The 18,467-nt window shown below is 42.4% G+C and overlaps 1 protein-coding gene across 1 annotated transcript; it reads right to left on the reverse strand.

The window, feature by feature from the left end:
• Window positions 1–227: 227 nt before the first annotated feature.
• Window positions 228–18,067, reverse strand: LOC139561027 (uncharacterized). The gene is made up of 7 exons (XM_071377828.1): window positions 17,843–18,067; window positions 17,477–17,622; window positions 3,225–3,577; window positions 2,777–2,842; window positions 1,349–1,432; window positions 668–1,083; window positions 228–435 (listed from the first exon to the last, which is right to left on the reverse strand). The coding sequence occupies exons 1-7, from the start codon at window positions 17,968–17,970 to the stop codon at window positions 228–230; spliced, it is 1,401 nt and encodes a 466-aa protein (XP_071233929.1). The 5' UTR covers window positions 17,971–18,067.
• Window positions 18,068–18,467: the final 400 nt, after the last annotated feature.

Genomic DNA, 18,467 nt, shown 5'->3' on the forward strand with positions numbered 1-18,467 from the left:
CCGAAGCCTCTCCCTGGAGGCCTCAGGTGACCCCTTTTTACCATACCGTTCCCTCGCTTTCCTTCCCTTTGCTCTCATTTGTTGTCTCACTCCTCTTTTTACACCCCCCCCCTTCAATCCCCATCTCTAACACATTTCCAACTGTCCAGATCTTCTCTTGCTCCTCCACTCTTTTTCTCACAAGGTATGCCTCCCTTTCTTTCTCTCTGCCCCCCCCCCCCCCCCACTCACATCTCAGTGACATTGTTGGATTGCTGTCTGATAGCTTCCAGCTGTGTGCCGACGTCACTCTGCTTCTGTCTGTCGTGTCTGTCTCTCCGCCAGTGGGACACCAGGGTACCCATGTCCTTCTGGAAGGCCCTCAGCAACCCCAGGGTCTCCCGGTGCTCCTGGCGCCCCTCCTCATAGGCCACGCGCAGGTGCTCGACGTCCATCCTATAGGGGGTTAGAGTTTAGGGGGGAGAAGGCCACATACTGTAAATCAATCTTTTTCATGAAACTGGTGTTTTTTTGGTTTGCTGAATATGGTGAAAGGAAATGTAAATGTGCGTCTGTGTCTGTTTGTCTTTGTGACTTTGAGATTCTGTATGTAATGAAAAGCGCTGTATAAAATACATCTATTATTATTATTATTCTGACTGGCTGCCTGCATCTATACTGCCAATACCTCAGGTCAGTGATGGCATGGAGGGCTGCTGCCCTCTCCTTCCCCCGCTGGGCACAGCTGGTCAGGGTGGCGGTTCCAGGGCTGGTGGTCCTGGGGCAGCAGTGGCCCTGGGTCAGGGTGGCGTTGGCCTCGGTCAGGCAAGTCTCGGATGGGCGGCGCGCCACGGCACAGTGAGCCAGGCAGTGGTGGTGTGTACACTGGGACAGGTTGGAGGGCACCTGGTTCACCTGGGAGGTGGAATGGATCTTGGTGGGGGCGTCTGCCGGCAGGAGAGGGTTGGCGGAGTGGAAGAGGGAGTGAGAGGGGCGGTGGTGGGTAGTGGAGAGGAGGTGGTGAGTGGTCGGTATTGGGGTTGGGTCCAGGGCTTCGTTGCTCTGAGCCTCCACCAGGCGTTTCAGAAGAGTCCGCAGTGTTTCCTGAAAATAACGTACAAACCTGAAAATCTAGTATAGAATGAATTCATTTAGCTACAGCAGAAAAACTTATTTTAAAGGAGCATTCCATGTACAGTATACTGTATCTATTTGGAATTTGTCTCCAGCATGGCATATTTAGCAACATATTTATTCCTCAGTCATGAGAAAGCTATCAACGCTAAAAACACTTCATCCCTCTTCACATTTGCCATGGTCTCCCTCTCTCTCTCTTTCACTCCTCCCTTTTTCCACCTCCTTCTTTCACCTGGACTGTGACCACACTGCAATGAATTAGCTCCATCTTCCATTTGACACTGTCGCTCTCTCTCTCCACTCCTCTGCACTCCTCCTATGAGAAAGGGAGGGAAGGATGTTAACTATTATTTGCATCCGGGAAAGACCTGGCAAGATGCCAGCACTACGAGCTGACAGAGGAGTTAGTAGCGAACCCACATCTCCACACACATCTGTTGAGGTTAAAGGTTCACTGCAGCCATATTCATGTCAATATCAAAGATTTTCTGGGTAAGAATTAAGTACCTTACTTTGATTGTTTAATTAAAATGGTCAAAAGGAAACAAAAATAGATTCTTATCAAAAAGCTATCTCTCAAGATAGCACTGTCTGGGAGTGGCCTGAGTGAGGGACCTAATTGGAGGAGCCTAATGGGTGGGATATGTAACCTGAAAACGAACTATTATTGTCAGAGACGAGGGCAAACTCTTTATTGGTCTATTAACTTATATCGTCTGGCGATGTCGTCAGCCGGTCCAAAAACCCCACCTGTGCAAACAAGCTGAAATTTCAGTCTTTTCAAACAGCTCTAAGACCAAAATGACATTATCATAATTTTCACATTTTACAATATTATTCCAACTTCATAGTGTGGAAATATACACTGAATGTACAAAACATCAGGACCACATTGTTAATATTGAGTTGCACCCCCTTTTGCCCTCAGAACAGCCTCAATTCTTCGGGGCATGGACTCTACAAGGTGTCGAAAGCGTTCCACAGGGAGGCTGGCCCATGTTGACTCCAATGCTTCCCACAGTTGTGCCAAGTTGGCTGGATGTCCTTTGGGTGGTGGACCATTCTTGATATACATGGGAAACAGAGTTGCAGTTCTTGACATACTTAAACTGGTGTGCCTGGCACCTACTACCATACCCTGTTCAAAAGCACAGAAACACACACCCAATCCATGTCTTAATTGTCTCAAGGCTTAAAAATCCTTCTTTAACCTGTCTCCTTCCCTTCATTGACACTGATTGAAGTGGATAAGGGATCATAGCTTTCACCTGGATTCACCTGGTCAGTATATGTCATGGAAAGAGCAAGTGTTCTTAATGTTTTGTACACTCAGTGTACAGTATATAAAACACAGGAAAAACATATTTTTGACTGCAATGACCCTTAAAAAATCTGAACATTTTCTGAGAAGGAACTTGACAGATTTTATTGTTCACACCAGACCTGAGTTCAAATAGTATCTGCTATCGTAAAGAAACGTTAACTGCAATTGATTGAGCTTGCCCGGCACAATAGAACCAACGGAATAGTCCAAAATGTGCAGAACCCGCCCATCTGACACTCCGGACAGGCTCTATCAGATGCTCAAAGTATTTTAAAGAAAACCCAATACTACTTGAACCCAGCCCACAGTTTTAGTTGCTTTCTGTCTGTTACTCACCTCTAGTTCATACAGACAGTGGGTGATCTCAGAGGGCACTAGCCTCTTGGGTAAACTATGGAATTCCTGCAGGGACAAAAGCCATAGAAAATACAGAAACAAACAAGACAAAGGTTTCTTATAATGCTGCAGAATCTAAAGCCAGGGGAACCACAATAGTATTCAAAGCCTTGCCACATATTTTTCACTTCCTGGGTGGTGGATGTAACCATTGCAAATGTAAAAACACAATAGCTTCAGCATCGAAATTGCGCATTCAAACAACCTTAATGATAACAGTGGATTTTCTTTTAAGTTTTTTAGTACTTTTACAAGGGCCTCATTGAATAACATTGAATGGGAATAACTTGTGTAACTCTCACCCCATCCTCCATCAATATGTACCATCCACATGTCTCCCAATATGTTAAAGCAAACAACCCCAAACATCAGTTCTACATTGCCTGACCTGTAGGTACTTTGATGGGCTCTCAGTTGAAGTCCCCTCCACATCATGTCTCTTTTTCCTTTTCTCTTGACTTGCTTTGAGGTTTACCACCATTAACCCTTCCTCCTCCTCTTCCTCATCGATGGACTCAAGGGACCCCGAATCCTCATCATCCTCAGGGTGCAACTCGTTGGTGCTGTCCCTGGCGTCCTGCCAGTTCTCCTCGTGCTCCGTGCCCAAACTCTTTTTTCCGTCACTGCACTTCCCCTCCCCACCTGCAGGCAGCGCTATGTCCTCCAGGGAGAGCCGGCTGCTGTGGGAGCTCCTGGGGTTCAGGGTGGTGTCACTGGTAGGCTGGAGCTCCACTCTAGAGTCTGATAGAGAAGGGGAAAGGTAGTCTATTATGTTTCATGGGCCAAATCTGGTTTTGAACAAAAGCCTCCACACTGCGGCTCTTCAGGACTGGAGTTGTCCACCTTGATTTAAACTTTCAATAATGTCCAAATCTCAAATGACACCCTATTACTTTAGTAGTGCACTACTTTGAAGACAAGAGGCTCTGGTCAGTAGTGCACTATATAGGGAAAAGGATGTCATGGTTTTAGATGACATGGGTTAAAGTGTAAACCAGGGTGGACAACTTTGATCCTGATGAGTTGTGGTACACAGCATGTGGGGAACTGGAAAATACTAGCAGAAACATGACAAGGCTATAGGCAATTGCATGCATGCACACACGCACTTAGGCCTGCACACACACACACAAATAGACATGCCACCCTGGGTCCTCTCCAAATACTACCACTTCACCATCGAGAGCATCCTGACTGGTTGCATTACGGCCCGGTACCATGATTTAAACCACATGGAACCTTGCACATGACTGACTGACATGAAAAGATGTTTGCTGGCACCTCATTTTTAATTAGATTTTTTTATCACGGATAATTACAAAAAAATACTCTGATCATAAACGTATCCAGAAAATTGCACATATCCGTTATGATACTCGTTTTGTCCGACTACTCGGCACACCCCTAATAAGGTCTGATACCAACAGGCTCGTCTCTGCTTCAAGCCATCTGCTGAACACTTGAACTGGACTGACCACCTGCTCTGATTCTCTACACCTTAGCGCAGATGCATTCGCTCACACACACTCCCACACAGACATCAGGGTTCTCCCCAAAGAATATAAGAGATAGTGGTGAGCGGGTCAACGGTTTGTTCACCCGCTCCCGCACACACAATTGCTAATAACCCATCTTCAACCGCCTGACTATATGTGATAAAGTGAAAATCTGAAGCCCGCACCCGACTCTAACCCACAAAATATAGAAAATGAGCTGTAGGCTACAGCCAGAGATGATTTTTTGACCGGGGTTGCAGGATTATTTTGTTGTTGCCTAATTTAGATATGTTTCTGCTTATAATTTCCAATATTTTGGCCAGCAACTTGTTAGTCAAGTTGTCTGTAATTAGATACATGCAGCTTCTCCTCTGTCATTATACAGTATGTTGCACTAGAAGACTAAATAAACCATTGCTCACCAGAAGAATGTCATAAATGGTCAAACGAATGCTTCAATCTAGTTGACATCAGTAAAGTTCTCTATCATCTCTGCTTTTTTGTGTGAAGCAAATACATTTAGGGACCAGGAAGAAAATGCAATAACAGAAAAACAAAGAAATAAGAAAGATTTTCTGTGCAAAATGTCCAAATGAAATCAGTGAGACTGGTTGTAAGGAAATAGAAAGCTGTGAAAACAGCCCAACATGTTTGTGATAAGATTTCAGCTTGGATTCATATTTTATGTGGTTGATATAGGTCTACTATCAGATTGTATAATGCTGATAAAGATATCACCTCTACAGATGGTCCCTAACTGCCATTCACATTCTTTCAAGATGCTGAATGAAAGAAATAATGTACATTTGGTGTATAATTTTACTGCAAGAAATTCTGCAGGAGTTAATATTAAGACTATGTGAGAGGTTATAGACCTACAGTCAGTGTCCAGATTTCAGTTTCCAGTTAACCAATCTGAACAGTAGGCTACAGTTCCCTTGACATAGGCCTATTTGAAGTCCTAATCTTGTGACTGTCAAATGTGTATAGTGCCTCACAATCATCACACACAACATCGCACTGCTATCATCCCCTTTAACCACTTCACCAAATCTTTCCCAAACATGACTTTTCTGGCCCTCTCTTCTCTTTATTTTCAACTCTTCATTACACAGCTTTTCTCTTATTGTATTAAACTCCGACATTGGCCTTTTTTCCTCTGTGGATCTACGTTAACTTTTTCTGGATGTTCCCAAAAGCATTTTCGCGATTGGCATGTAGGCTAACACAAATAGCCTATTACGTAGCCTATATATATATATTTTTAAGTGTTTTTAAAACTGCCACCCAAACTGGCCTAAAATATAGCCCTTTATAATGTCCACTTACAGTGCATTTGGAAAGATTTCAGACCCCTTGACTTTTTCCACATTTTGTGACATTACAGCCTTATTCTAAAATGGATTAAATAAAACAATTTCCTCAGCAATCTACACACAATAACCCATAACGATAAAGTGAAAACAGTTTAGACATTTTTGTTAATGTATTAAAAACAGAAATGCCGAGGGATCACGTGACCCCTGAACGAGATGGCCGCATGAACTAGGAGCTCCGCACAAGTAGTTTCCAATTCCTAATCTTACCTCCACTTCAAGTTTAAACTCATTTAGCTTTAGTCAAAAAGTCATGGCGGCTACAAAAGGCGACACTACAGGTGACATTTTTACCCGGACTCGAGCACTAGCGACGGAAAAAGCCTCCAAGAAGCAGCTAGCTTCAGAAAAAGCTAGCGCCATTAGCCAGGAGCAAGAGGACCCGTTCCCCCCCGAGGCCCAACGAAGGCCAACCTCGCACTCTGTCGAAGACATCTTTTCTGAGCTGAGATCCCAACGTACAGAACTCAACACTAAACTAGATGCCATTAACGCTCAGCTCAGTGCGATAGGGGGCAAGGTGACAATCCTGGAAAATGCTTTGCCTGACATAAACAACAAGATAACCATAAACGCGGGGCGCCTGGACGAGGCAGAGAGGCGAATCCTATCCACGGAAAACTTATTGACAGACGCCATGGAAACAATAGCATATGCTAAAAAAAAAATAGAGCAGCTGGAAGAGAAAACAGAGGACCTGGAAAACAGGGGGCGAAGGAATAATTGTGTTCTATTAAATCTGGGCGAAAAAGAAGAGGGAAACATGCCACTGATCCGCTACCTGCAAGACAAACTTCCCGAGTGGCTCCACCTGTCCACCGACAGACCCATAGAACTCGAGAGAGCTCACCGAGCACTGAGGCCCCCACCAGCAGCCAGACAACCACCGCGCCCAATCACCATACGTTTCTTGAGATTCACCGACAAGGAACGAGTCCTACAGGCGGCGAAAACCAACACCATTACAGTGGGAAACGCCAAACTCATCTTGCTCCAGGACCTGTCAGCTGGAATACGCCGAAAGCGCCGAGAGTTTGACGAGGTGAAGAAATGCTCCATTGACCGAGGCATCTTTAGGGGATTCAAATACCCAAACGAGCTCAGGATTCTTTACCAAGGAGCCCTGCGACACTTCAAAACTCCCGAAGAGGCAAAACGTTTTTTGAAAGACAACCCCGGTCAATGAGAAATGGACCAATGACTAAATGCGATTACTATTATTACTAAAGGAGGTAAGACAACATATAGCCGATATCCAAAGACCCACCCGCCCTGCTAAATGTCATTATAGCCGTCTAATCTATATTTATGTTCCTTTAGCTGAGAGGGATAGGCTCCATATTATAACCTAGGCCTACTATATGTAGGCTGGGCTATTGATTTTATTTTCTCCCATTTTTAATGTGGTCTGGACGGGGGCTACGTTGTCATTTACCCAATGCGGGGCGGAGAGGATGAGGCATTTCTTTGGTGGGGAGGGGGAGACGTTGTGCGTTGCTAACTGTTCCCGTTTTTTTTGTTGTTGTTGTGGGAACACAGAATTGTGACTGAGCGGGGAGGTAATAGATCCAACGGGATATGTCGAGTTGTTTGGGAACTCGGCTGGGGTGTTCAGAGACTGTTATTTTATGTAAACCATTTATTTTCCTTTTATGTGAACGCAGCTGTAACTACTATCCACCTTTACCCAGAGATGACTTGCACTAAAGTTCGATTACTGTTCGATGACGATGACTAGTACCTTAAATCTATTGACATGGAACTGCCATGGTCTAGGTCATGCAATAAAACGGAAAAAGATACTATGTGCTCTAAAAAAGGAAAAAGCAGACATCGCGCTATTGCAAGAGACACACCTCTGTGATGCTGAACATGCCAAACTCCGCAGAGCTTGGGTGGGACAGGTGTATTTCTCATCTTTCAAATCCAACAGTAGAGGCACAGCCATACTTATCCATAAGAATGTTCCATTCATAATTGACAAAAACATATCTGATCCGGAGGGGAGATTTATTTTGATAACTGGGTCACTGTATGGGCAACCAATTACTCTCTTAAACATATACGCCCCTAACACAGATACTCCTGCTTTTATGTCGAAAATGATAACCCTGTTCAATGAGCATTGTGTTTCCTTTGGAGTGTTGGCCGGAGATTTTAATTGTACCCTGAACCCAACCCTAGACAAATCATCTCAAGTCCCCACCACAAATCCTAGATCTGCAAAGATGTTGAACTCTCTTACTAAAGAGATGGGACTGATAGATATCTGGAGAGAGACTAATAGCTCATCTATGGACTATACATACTACTCTAATGTCCATAACACCTACTCCCGTATAGATTACATTTTTATCCCAAAGAGTTTCATAAATTCAGCCACGGGTAGAATCGGACCCATAGCGCTTTCGGATCACGCCTTTGTCCACCTCCGCTTTGACCTCTGCAAAAACATCCCGAGGTCAAAGAGCTGGAAATTCAACACCTCCATGCTATCAAACGAAGCATTCCATACATTGGTAACTACATGGATAGACAACTACACACAAGACAACAAAGATTCTCCTGTTTCTCCGGCCACAATGTGGGACGCTGCTAAAGCCACACTAAGAGGTCATCTAATTGCATATGCTTCCTCTAAGAAAAAAGCAATGGAAGCACACAGGCTAGATCTGGAGAGGGAGCTGGAACGCTGTGAAAAAGTACATAAACAATCCACAGACAGCACCTCCTGGAGTCAACTTAAAGCAGCCAAAGCCAAACTGAATTTGGACTATACTCGGGAGATTAAAAAAAAAGTTCTTTACTAAACAGAAATACCATGAGTATAGCAATAGGCCTAGTAGATTGCTTGCTTATCAATTAAAAAAAGAGCAGTCAGAGCGTACAATTATGGCTATCCGAACAGCAGAGGACGAGGTCACATATGACCCAAAAAAAGATCAATTTAACTTTTCATGATTTTTACTGCAAACTATATACCTCTGAGAGAAAACACACGGAAGCAGAACTCCACTCCTTCCTAGAGGGAATCTCGCTACCTAAACTATCAGAGACTGACCAAGAAGATCTCAACTCCCCCTTCACTCCTGAGGAGATCCTGGAGGCAATTACCTCCATGCCACCTAACAAGTCCCCAGGCCCAGATGGATTCCCCAGAGAGTTCTACAAAGCTTTTTGGCCCCAGCTTAGCCCTATTTTCATGCCAATGCTGGAGGATTTTTGCAAAAACGGAGTTCTCCCAGACTCAATGCGCACAGCTCGCATTACAGTGTTGCTCAAAAAAGACAAGGACCCCCTATCCTGCTCCTCCTTCCGGCCCATAAGCTTGTTGGATTTCGACTACAAAATAATTACCAAATTGCTGGCCAAAAGACTAAACACTCTTCTTCCCAAAATAATAAAAGCGGACCAAACTGGATTTATTAGAGACAGATACTCTTCTGATAACATTCGCCGTCTTTTTGATATTATTGATCAAGTAAACGCACAGAAGACCCCTGTCCTGCTGGCTTCACGAGTATCAAGAGTATCTGGATGCTGAGAAGGCGTTCGACAGGATGGAGTGGAGCTTTTTGTTCTCAGTCTTAGAAAAGTTCAATATGGGCCCAAACTTTATTAAATGGATCAAATCACTATACTCTCATCCAAATGCCATGGTGACTACTAACGGACTGAACTCTGACAGATTCCCTTTGGGACGGGGCACAAGACAAGGGTGCTCGCTGTCCCCCCTGCTCTACTTGTTGGGGGCGGAGCCTCTGGCAGAGTTGATAAGGAGCAATTCAAGTATTACAGGTGTTCCTGCAGGCGGCCTGCAGCACAAGATTTCGCTTTACGCGGATGATGTCTTGCTCTACATATCCAACCCTGAGAAATCCCTTCCTCCCATTTTAGACACAATTGCTCAGTATGGCACGTTTTCAGGTTATAAGATAAATTTTAACAAATCCACTGTCTGCCCTCTCAATATTACACTCACCAGTTCTATGAAGACACTATGCCCATTCCAATGGAAGACACAGGGGTTTCAATACCTTGGGATATTCATAACACCAGATCTGAATAGGCTTTTCAAGGAGAATTATCTTCCACTCCTGGATCGAATCAAAAACAACCTCCAAACCTGGATCTCCCTCCCAATTAGCTTAGTAGGAAGAATTAATGTAATCCGTATGAACATCCTCCCTAGACTGAACTATTTATTTCAGATGCTCCCATGCTATCTCCCAGCTTCCTTTTTCAAAACAATTAACCAAAGCATCACCAAATTTATATGGGGCAATAAAAAACCTAGGATCAAGCTCTCCACTCTATCGAAACCTGAATCTAAGGGCGGTCTTGCCCTTCCCTCCCTTCAATTGTACTACTGGTCTGCCCAAATCCGCAACATGCTAACATGGATCACAAACAGACAAGAGTCAACGTGGATCCAGATAGAAGCCCAATCCTGTGGTTCATTGCCACTAAGCTCAACTATATTCATTAATAACTTTAGTGAAGTGGGCAACATAGCCAAAACATTTGTGATTTACAGCACCCTACTAGCGTGGAGGGACTGTAAGAAATACCTGGGCATCTCCTCCCAAATATGCTCTCACTCGCCTATAGTAGGCAACCCAGACTTGCCAAAAGCCCTGAGGGATGCCAACTTTAATCTTTGGCATACTCTAGGAATCAGGACCTTCTCAGACCTATTTCATCAGAAGACCACTACACTGAAATCCTTTCAAGAGCTCTGCAGTGAATTCAATGTGCCAAGATCCCATTTTTTAAAATATCTTCAAATTAGACATGTCATCTCCTCATTTACTTCCAAGAGGAGGTTTAGAACTCAGTTGAACGAAGTTGAAACCCTTCTTGTCACAGCACAATCCATTAAAGGCAAAATATCCTATATCTATAGACTCCTTTCTGAGAAAGGAGGCTCCTCCTTTACTCCTTTGAAAATAATCTGGGAAAAGGACCTTGGTCTGACTATCAGTGATGAGTTATGGGCGGAGGTTTGCGATACTGCTCCTCTACTAATGTAAAAATGAAAGAATCGAATTACAAATTTTTGTACAAATTTTATTACACTCCCTTGAGACTCCATAAAATGAAAACAGACATTTCTCCTAACTGTAAAAGATGTACCTCTGAAAGTGGAACCTATATGCATGTATTTTGGAGCTGTAGAGAGATTGCCAGATTTTGGCAATCTATACATACTGCTGCACAGAAAATACTAGATGTACAGTTTGATATGACCCCGTGTCTCTATCTTCTTAATGCCCAGCAGGACTTTGTTCTTGATCCTGACAGAGAAAATTTGCTCATGACCATTACATACTTTGCTAAGAAATGTATCCTTCTATTGTGGGCCTCTAGTACCTCTCCTACATTTAAAATGTGGATTGACCAGATTGTTGACTTTCTCCCTCTTGAAAAGCTCACTTATGACCTCCACAAGAGACAGCCCAAGTTTGATAGACTCTGGTCTCCACTACTCCACTATATCTCAAATTGGACAGAGTGAATGGGGGGATCGGGGAGGTGAGCGGATGCGTGTTGTGTAAGGTGCTGTAAAATCTAAAAACTAATCATTGGCTCGTCATCTCAGCTAAGGCTGGAAATAGCAAATAAGAACCTTGATAGTGCTGCTGCAAGTTCTACATTTTAAATTTTGTTATAATTATTATTTGTGTGTATGTGTGTATGTATGTATATGTAGGTATGTATATATGTATATATATATAACATTTTTTATTATCTTTTATTATTATTATTATTATTATTTAATTTTTTTAAGTCTGTCACATCTGTGAATGTGGAATGTGTTTGGTTGGTTGTTTGAAAACTTAATAAAACTTTAAATTGAAAAAAAAAAAAACAGAAATGCCTTATTTACATAAGAATTCAGACCCTTTGCTATGCGACTCGAAATTGAGCTCAGGTGCATCCTGTTTCCATTGATCATCCTTGAGATGTTTCTACAACTTCATTGGAGTCCACTTGTGGTAAATTCAATTGATTGGACATGATTTGGAAAGGCACACACCTGTCTATATAAGGTCCCATAGTTGACTGTGCATGTCAGAGCAAAAACCAAGCCATGAGGTTGAAGGAATTGTCCGTAGAGCTCCGAGACAGGATTGTGTCAAAGCACAGATCTGGGAATGGGTACCAATACATTTCTGCAACATTGAAGGTCCCTAAGAACACAGTGGCCTCCATCATTCTTAAATAGAAGAAGTTTGGAACCACCAAGACTCTTCCTAGAGCTAGCAGCCCGGCAAAACTGAGCAATCGGGGGAGAAGGGCCTCGGTCAGGGCGGTGACCAAGAACCCGATGGTCACTCTGACAGGGCTCTAGAGTTCCTCTGTGGAGATGGGAGAACCTTCCAGAAGGACAACCATCTCTGCAGCACTCCACCAATTAGGCCTTTATGGTAGAGTGGCCAGACGGAAGCCACTTCTCAGTAAAAGGCACATGACAGCCCTCTTGGAGTTTGCCAAAAGGCACCTAAAGACTCTTAGACCATGAGAAAAAAGATTCTCTGGTCTGATGAAACCAAGATTGAACTCTTTGGCCTGAATACCAAGCGTCACATCTGGAGGAAACCTGGCAACATCCCTACATTGAAGCATGGTGGTGGCAGCATCACGCTGTGGGGATGTTTTTACATGACACATTGGAAAGAATTAACAAAAGAATTGAGCAAACTAGAATGCTATTTGGCCCTAAACAGAGAGTACACAGTGGCCAACAGGACAACGACCTTAAGCACACAGCCAAGACAACGCAGGAGTGTCTTCGGGACAAGTCTCTGAATGTGCTTGAGTGACCCAGCCAGAGCCCGGACTTGAACCTGATCGAACATCTCTGGAGAGACCTGAAAATAGCTGTGCAGCTACGCTCCCCATCCAACCTGAATGGGAGAAACTCCCCAAATACAGGTGTGCCAAGCTTGTAGCATCATACCCAGAAAGACTTGAGGCTGTAGTCGCTGCCAAAGGTGTTTCAACAAACTATTGAGTAAAGGGTCTGAATACTTATGTAAATGTGATATTTCTGTTATTAAATTTTTTATACAGAAATTAGCAAAAAAATCTAAAAAACGGTTTTTGCTTTGTCATTATGGGGTATTGTGTGTAGATTAATGAGGGGGAAATGATTTCATCAATTTTAGAATAAGGCTGTAACCTAACAAAATGTGGGAAAAGTCGAGGGGTCTGAATACTTTCAGAAGGGACTGTATGTACATAGGATGCTGTATATAGCATTTTAACATATTAAAACAAGAGATAAATCCTATTTGTCCAGCCTTTGCTGCTAGCAGATGTGCATAATATCCTGTGACCATAATCAAAAAGTTTTTAATAACTCCATATGATAAAAACGTAGTTAGGTTGTTGTAACATTTAAACTTAAAACATGTATTTTATTTTTTGCACACACACACATTCATGCTGCACACAGATCACAACTGATGCTATCAGACTCCTATTATGATAGCTAAATATTGAACAATGTAAACACTTGCACCCCAATCCTCCCTCCCCCAAACATTTGACTATAAATTGTGCCTTCCTCTATTATACTTATGCTAAAATATAAACTCTATACTACTGAGCCATTTACTTTGTGTTTGTATTCTTATCTTTTATTATTTGTTATTGTTGTTGCATTGTCGAGAAGGAACCTGCAAGTAAGCATTTTGTTGGAAGCCTATTCCGTACATATGACTATTGAAACCTGAAACACATAGATGCTCAAGAGCTTTGAACTTGGGTGCACCCTTTCCACGCCTTTACACAGGTTGTGTAAAATGGGTGTGTTGTGTCTTCCACTTTCCTTTCTCATGAAATTAGTCAATTTGAGGGAGAGGGTGAGACAGAGAGAGGGAGAGAGAAGGGAGTGATTGAGAGAGCGGGAAAGCGGGGGAGGGAGATAGAAGTGTCACGAAAACTCCCTCTCCTGCCTCTAGGTCATCAGGCTGCTGATTATCACGCACAACTGTCACCATCGTCTCACCCCCCCCCCCCTCCCCCCGGCCTCATGACCCTCACCTGGACTCCATCATCTCCTTGATTATCTTCCCTACATTTGTAGTCAGAAGTTTACATACACTTAGGTTGGAGTCATTAAAACTCGTTTTTCAACCACTCCACAAATTTCTTGTTAACAAACTATAGTTTTGACAAGTCGGTTAGGACATCTACTTTGTGCATGACACAAGTTATTTTTCCCGACTCTCAGCGCACTCGTTACAAGAAGGGAGTGATTGATTGAGAGACAGGGAGGGGAAGGGAGAGAGAGAGAGAGAGAGAGAGAGAGAGAGAGAGAGAGAGAGAGTGGGCAAAATTGAAAAACACAACAAATTCGTGTTTTTACATAACAAGCCTGCCAGTGGCGGTCAATGCCTTTCAAGATGAGGGAGGATGATTTTTTTTCCTTCATGAGCTTGGCCTATTACGGAATATTGGATGACTACGATTCATATTCCATTCACCCACTTCAATGTAATATCAATAGATTTAGGCTACTAAATGATACTCACATTTTCTCTATACCCATCATGAGGTTGCTACAACCTAGCATATGAATAAAAAATTACAATGTAAGTACACACAGGTCGAGAGAAAATGTTGGTTACAGACAGTGACACATGGACAGACAGCGACACATTCAATACCACCTTGCACACTCTTGCCTACATCTAGCTGATGTAGGGTGTAATCATTAGTCCAACAGTTGAAAACAAGAGTTTCTATTTGACAAATTCCGGTATGTTTATTCCTGTTTTGTTCCTTTTAAGAAACACATTTTCAACAGAATCGGCGGAATGTATACACCCCCTGGTCACGCGTAAGCACAGTTCACATTCATAGCAGCCATGTTGTATTTCTTCTCGCATCTATGCACTCTCCTCCTCACACCTTTTCCCTTTGTTTGTGGACTTAAATGCACAATACATCAGCTGTATATGATCAGGTGAAAAAAATACTTTCCAACCCTAACCATATCATAACTGCTACAGACAGCCTACATTGTTGTCACCATATTAGCTAAAGTAACGTCATAGTTGACATAGCTAATAGAATTAATTTGTTAGTAAACCCGCTACAATCATGCAGTAACTTTACAGTGTATAGTCAGTTAGCAGTTTAACAGTTAAACGGGCCCTGGTGGCAATAAATTAGTAAAACCAAATGCTTACCTTGACTTGAAAGAGTTCCAGTGTTGTGTTGGATAGTCATAGCTAGCTAGCTAACATAGCATCCCTCTATTTGAGCAGAGTGTTTGAGTAGGCTAAACTAGCTAGCTGCATTTGCTAGCTAAGTGTAACTGAAAGTGAAAAAAAGGATGAAATTTCTATCTCTCTTGCTTCTCCTTCATTTTTCAAGAAATTAATTTGTTAAAAACTGTTCAACTATTGTTTTTCTCTTTAAGTCAACTACTCACCACATTTTATGCACTGCAGTGCAAGCTAGCTGTAGCTTATGGTGCTGCTACCCTACAGAGTGCTGTTGAGGCTACTGTAGACCTTCATTGCAAAACAGTGTGTTTTAATAAATTATTTGTTGACGTGAATATATTTAGTTTAGTTTTATCTAAAAAGGATAACTTTTAAATGTTTTACAATCTTTATTTTTATTAAATTCACAGAGGAGGATGTTCCTCCTCATCCTCCTCTGAGGAGCCTCCACTGAAGCCTGCACATAACTGCGAACCAAACTGGCCATTGTTTTATTAGAAAAAACATGACCCTTTATAATGTCCACTTATGTACATAAGATGCTGTATATAGCATTTTAACATATCAAAACAAGAGATAAATAAAATGTGTTCAGCCTTTGCTGTTAGCAGATGTGCATAATATCCTGAGACCATAATCAAAATAACAAAAACGTAGTTAGGTTGTTGTAACATTTAAACATAAAACATTATTTTTTTTTTGCATTTCATGGATCACCAGTGTGGTTCAATGCAGCATTGCTGTATGGTGCACTCAAAATGTCTTGTAGGCCTAGTTGAGTAGCCAGCCTAGGCCACTGCTCAAATGTTGGTATAGGCCTACACATTTTCCTTTTGCTTTTTGTTTTTGTTGTTATTGCAGGTTTTGTTTTTGGGTTATTCATTGTCAAGCTTTAGAAACCAAAGGTAGACTGCTATTTTAGTAGCCTAGCTAGTAATGTGGCATGTGTCCTTACACTTTCCCTCCGCTGCACATTACGGGACACAGGAAAGTAGCGCGATTGAAGTTGAATTCACCGATACAAGCGCCTCAGGCTGTAATTTCATAAAGTAGATGACATAGCAGTTGACTCATTTATACTCGCTTGTGTGTCCTATTGTTCTAGCAATTTATAACCGAGATTACATTTTTTGTAGGCTACAGCAATGACCCGTTGGACCCGAAACTTGGCATTGACATTTAGCCTACAACACTTTTAAAACGTTCAGTCTGGTAGAAGATTTGGTCAGTGCCATTAGTGATGATATAATACAGTGCACTGCCTGGCTGGTGTGTGTGTGTGTTCCCAGTGGCAGATATAGGTATAGGCGACTTGGGCAGACACCCAGGGAGGCAACATGCCAGGGGCGGCACGAGGCGCCCGCACCAGCATTTTTGGGAATGGTGACATTTGCGCGATCGGTTTGCTATCTCTCATTTACACGTCACGTCAACGATATCATGTGACCGTGTGGGACTGTGGGTCAATTAACCTTGTCGGAGTGGGGTGGGAGGGTTCGCCCAGGGAGCCATACAAGCTAGAACCACTACTGTGTGTGCCAATGCACTGCCGTTTGGCGTGCAGCACATTAGCAGTGCTTGCTGTCACAGCAAGGTTGTGTCATAGTGTCATTATATTTGGGGCGTGGTGCGGTCACGATATAGTGATTGCAAAACAATTGGGTTCCCAAGAAATTCTGGCAGAAAAAATGGGGTCCCCTCTGAAAAAGTTTGAATAGCACTGATATAAGGCAAGTTTTTGCTATAGATTGCAGGTAATGGCAGTTACAGCTGTTAAAAAAGGCTAAAATCCCACCATACTCAGCAGCACCAACTTGTTAAAAAATCTCCAGACTCTTATTAAGATTGATAAACACTGCACAATTTAAACAATTGCCCCCCAATCCCCCCTCCCCCAAAACACGAGTAAATATTGGACTATAAATTGTGCCTTCCTGTATTATACTTATGCTAAAATATAAACTCTATTCTACTGAGCCATTTACTTTATGTTCCTATTCTTATCTTTTATTATTTCTTGTTGTTGATGCATCGAGAAGCATTATCCCGCACATATGACTAATGAAACTTAAAACACACAAATGCTCAAGGGCTTTGAACTTGAGTGCACTTTTAGAAATTCTTAAACCCGTTCCTCACCTATTTCCTGTATAAATTGGGTGTGTTGTATCTTTCACTTTCTTTTGTCATGAAATTAGTAAGTGTTTAGAGAAGGTGGGGGAGGGGAAGTGGGAGTGACAGAGACAGAGACAGAGACAGAGAGAGACATTACTGAGGAATTACTGAGGAATTTTTCTGGAATAAATGCAAGACAGAAAGGGAGTGTCCCATAAAGTTACACATGGGGTTTTAAGGTGAAAGGAGAAGTGTGTGTAAGAAACTGGGCATCCATCCACAGCAAGAAGTAAAGAAGAGAAAGAGACCCCAGGACGAGTAGCATCCTAATAAAATAAAAAATACAAATACAGAGAGAGCGAGACAGAGAGAGAGAGAGAATAGAAATCAATGGCTGTGGTTGGTCCATACCTGAGTGTAGCGATAGCACCCTCTCCAGGCTGTCCAGGGAAAGTGCACTGTGTGCTGAATGCGGATGCGCATTGGTGAGCAGGTCCGTGGAGGCGAAAGAGCGGCGGATTCCTAAACTCAAATGGTGTGACTGAATTTGACCAATTCTGATTTACACACACAACAGACAGCACAGAGAGAGGGAGAGGGATTGAAACATTTTCACATTCAAGGAATCATTTTAAAAAATGCATCTCGGTTTTGCTATCAGTCATCTTCCTATCAATAAACTACAAGTAGCAGGCCTGGATGCCAAGGTATGCACTTGATGGAAATCACAGATTATCCGAATATTATTGGATCTGGCTATAAAATACACATTCTTACCGAAGAGATGGTGGTGATTTATGGTCTGGAAAGCGTATCTCTTGAGCACCTGTCGATAGAGCCTTGTCGCTGGCCTGTCTCAACTCCCGAGACATATAGATGGTGGTGCATTTTGATTGGCCCGACATTCTCTTTTCCTAAATTCTCCGAAGATACTCAGAGGAAAGAGAGGAACAGGAAACCGGATCTACACATCTATATAATCGGCCTTTGAATGTAACTGTAACCAGCCATTCTAGAAATGTTATCACAAGACAGAGAACTTAACTTCACGATGCTATGTGATCTCATAATGTAACTTCGATGCAAATGTGAGCTCACCAAAGAATTGAACTATGCAACAATACATGACGTAGCCTAAATAAATTTTGTCAGATTAAAACAATTACAAAGAAATGACCACTAGATGGCAATGTTGCATTAGTAAAGAACCACAGAAAAATTACAAAAGCTACATTTTGTCCCTCTAATAAACTATTCGTTATAAGTGATTGGTTGACTCTAACACATATAAACCATTTCATTATGTATAATATATTCTCAAACATGCACAAAAAACATTCCAGCATGTCAGTGTTGTCCTCCCAATTTATAATTGCAGCGAGTGACTGCAGACATTATCATT

This window comes from Salvelinus alpinus, chromosome 31, assembly GCF_045679555.1.
Source record: "Salvelinus alpinus chromosome 31, SLU_Salpinus.1, whole genome shotgun sequence".
Lineage (NCBI taxonomy): Eukaryota > Metazoa > Chordata > Actinopteri > Salmoniformes > Salmonidae > Salvelinus > Salvelinus alpinus.

Bases quoted from the DNA above. Each gene is read 5' to 3' on its own strand.
- LOC139561027 (XM_071377828.1), bottom strand. From the start codon at position 17,970: ATGTCGGGCCAATCAAAATGCACCACCATCTATATGTCTCGGGAGTTG. The intron at 1,433-2,776 runs GTGAGTAACAGA...CCTTTCTCATAG, and splicing joins ACTGTCTGTATGAACTAGAG to GAGGAGTGCAGAGGAGTGGA. The intron at 436-667 runs GTATTGGCAGTA...AACCCCCTATAG, and splicing joins CATGCCATCACTGACCTGAG to GATGGACGTCGAGCACCTGC.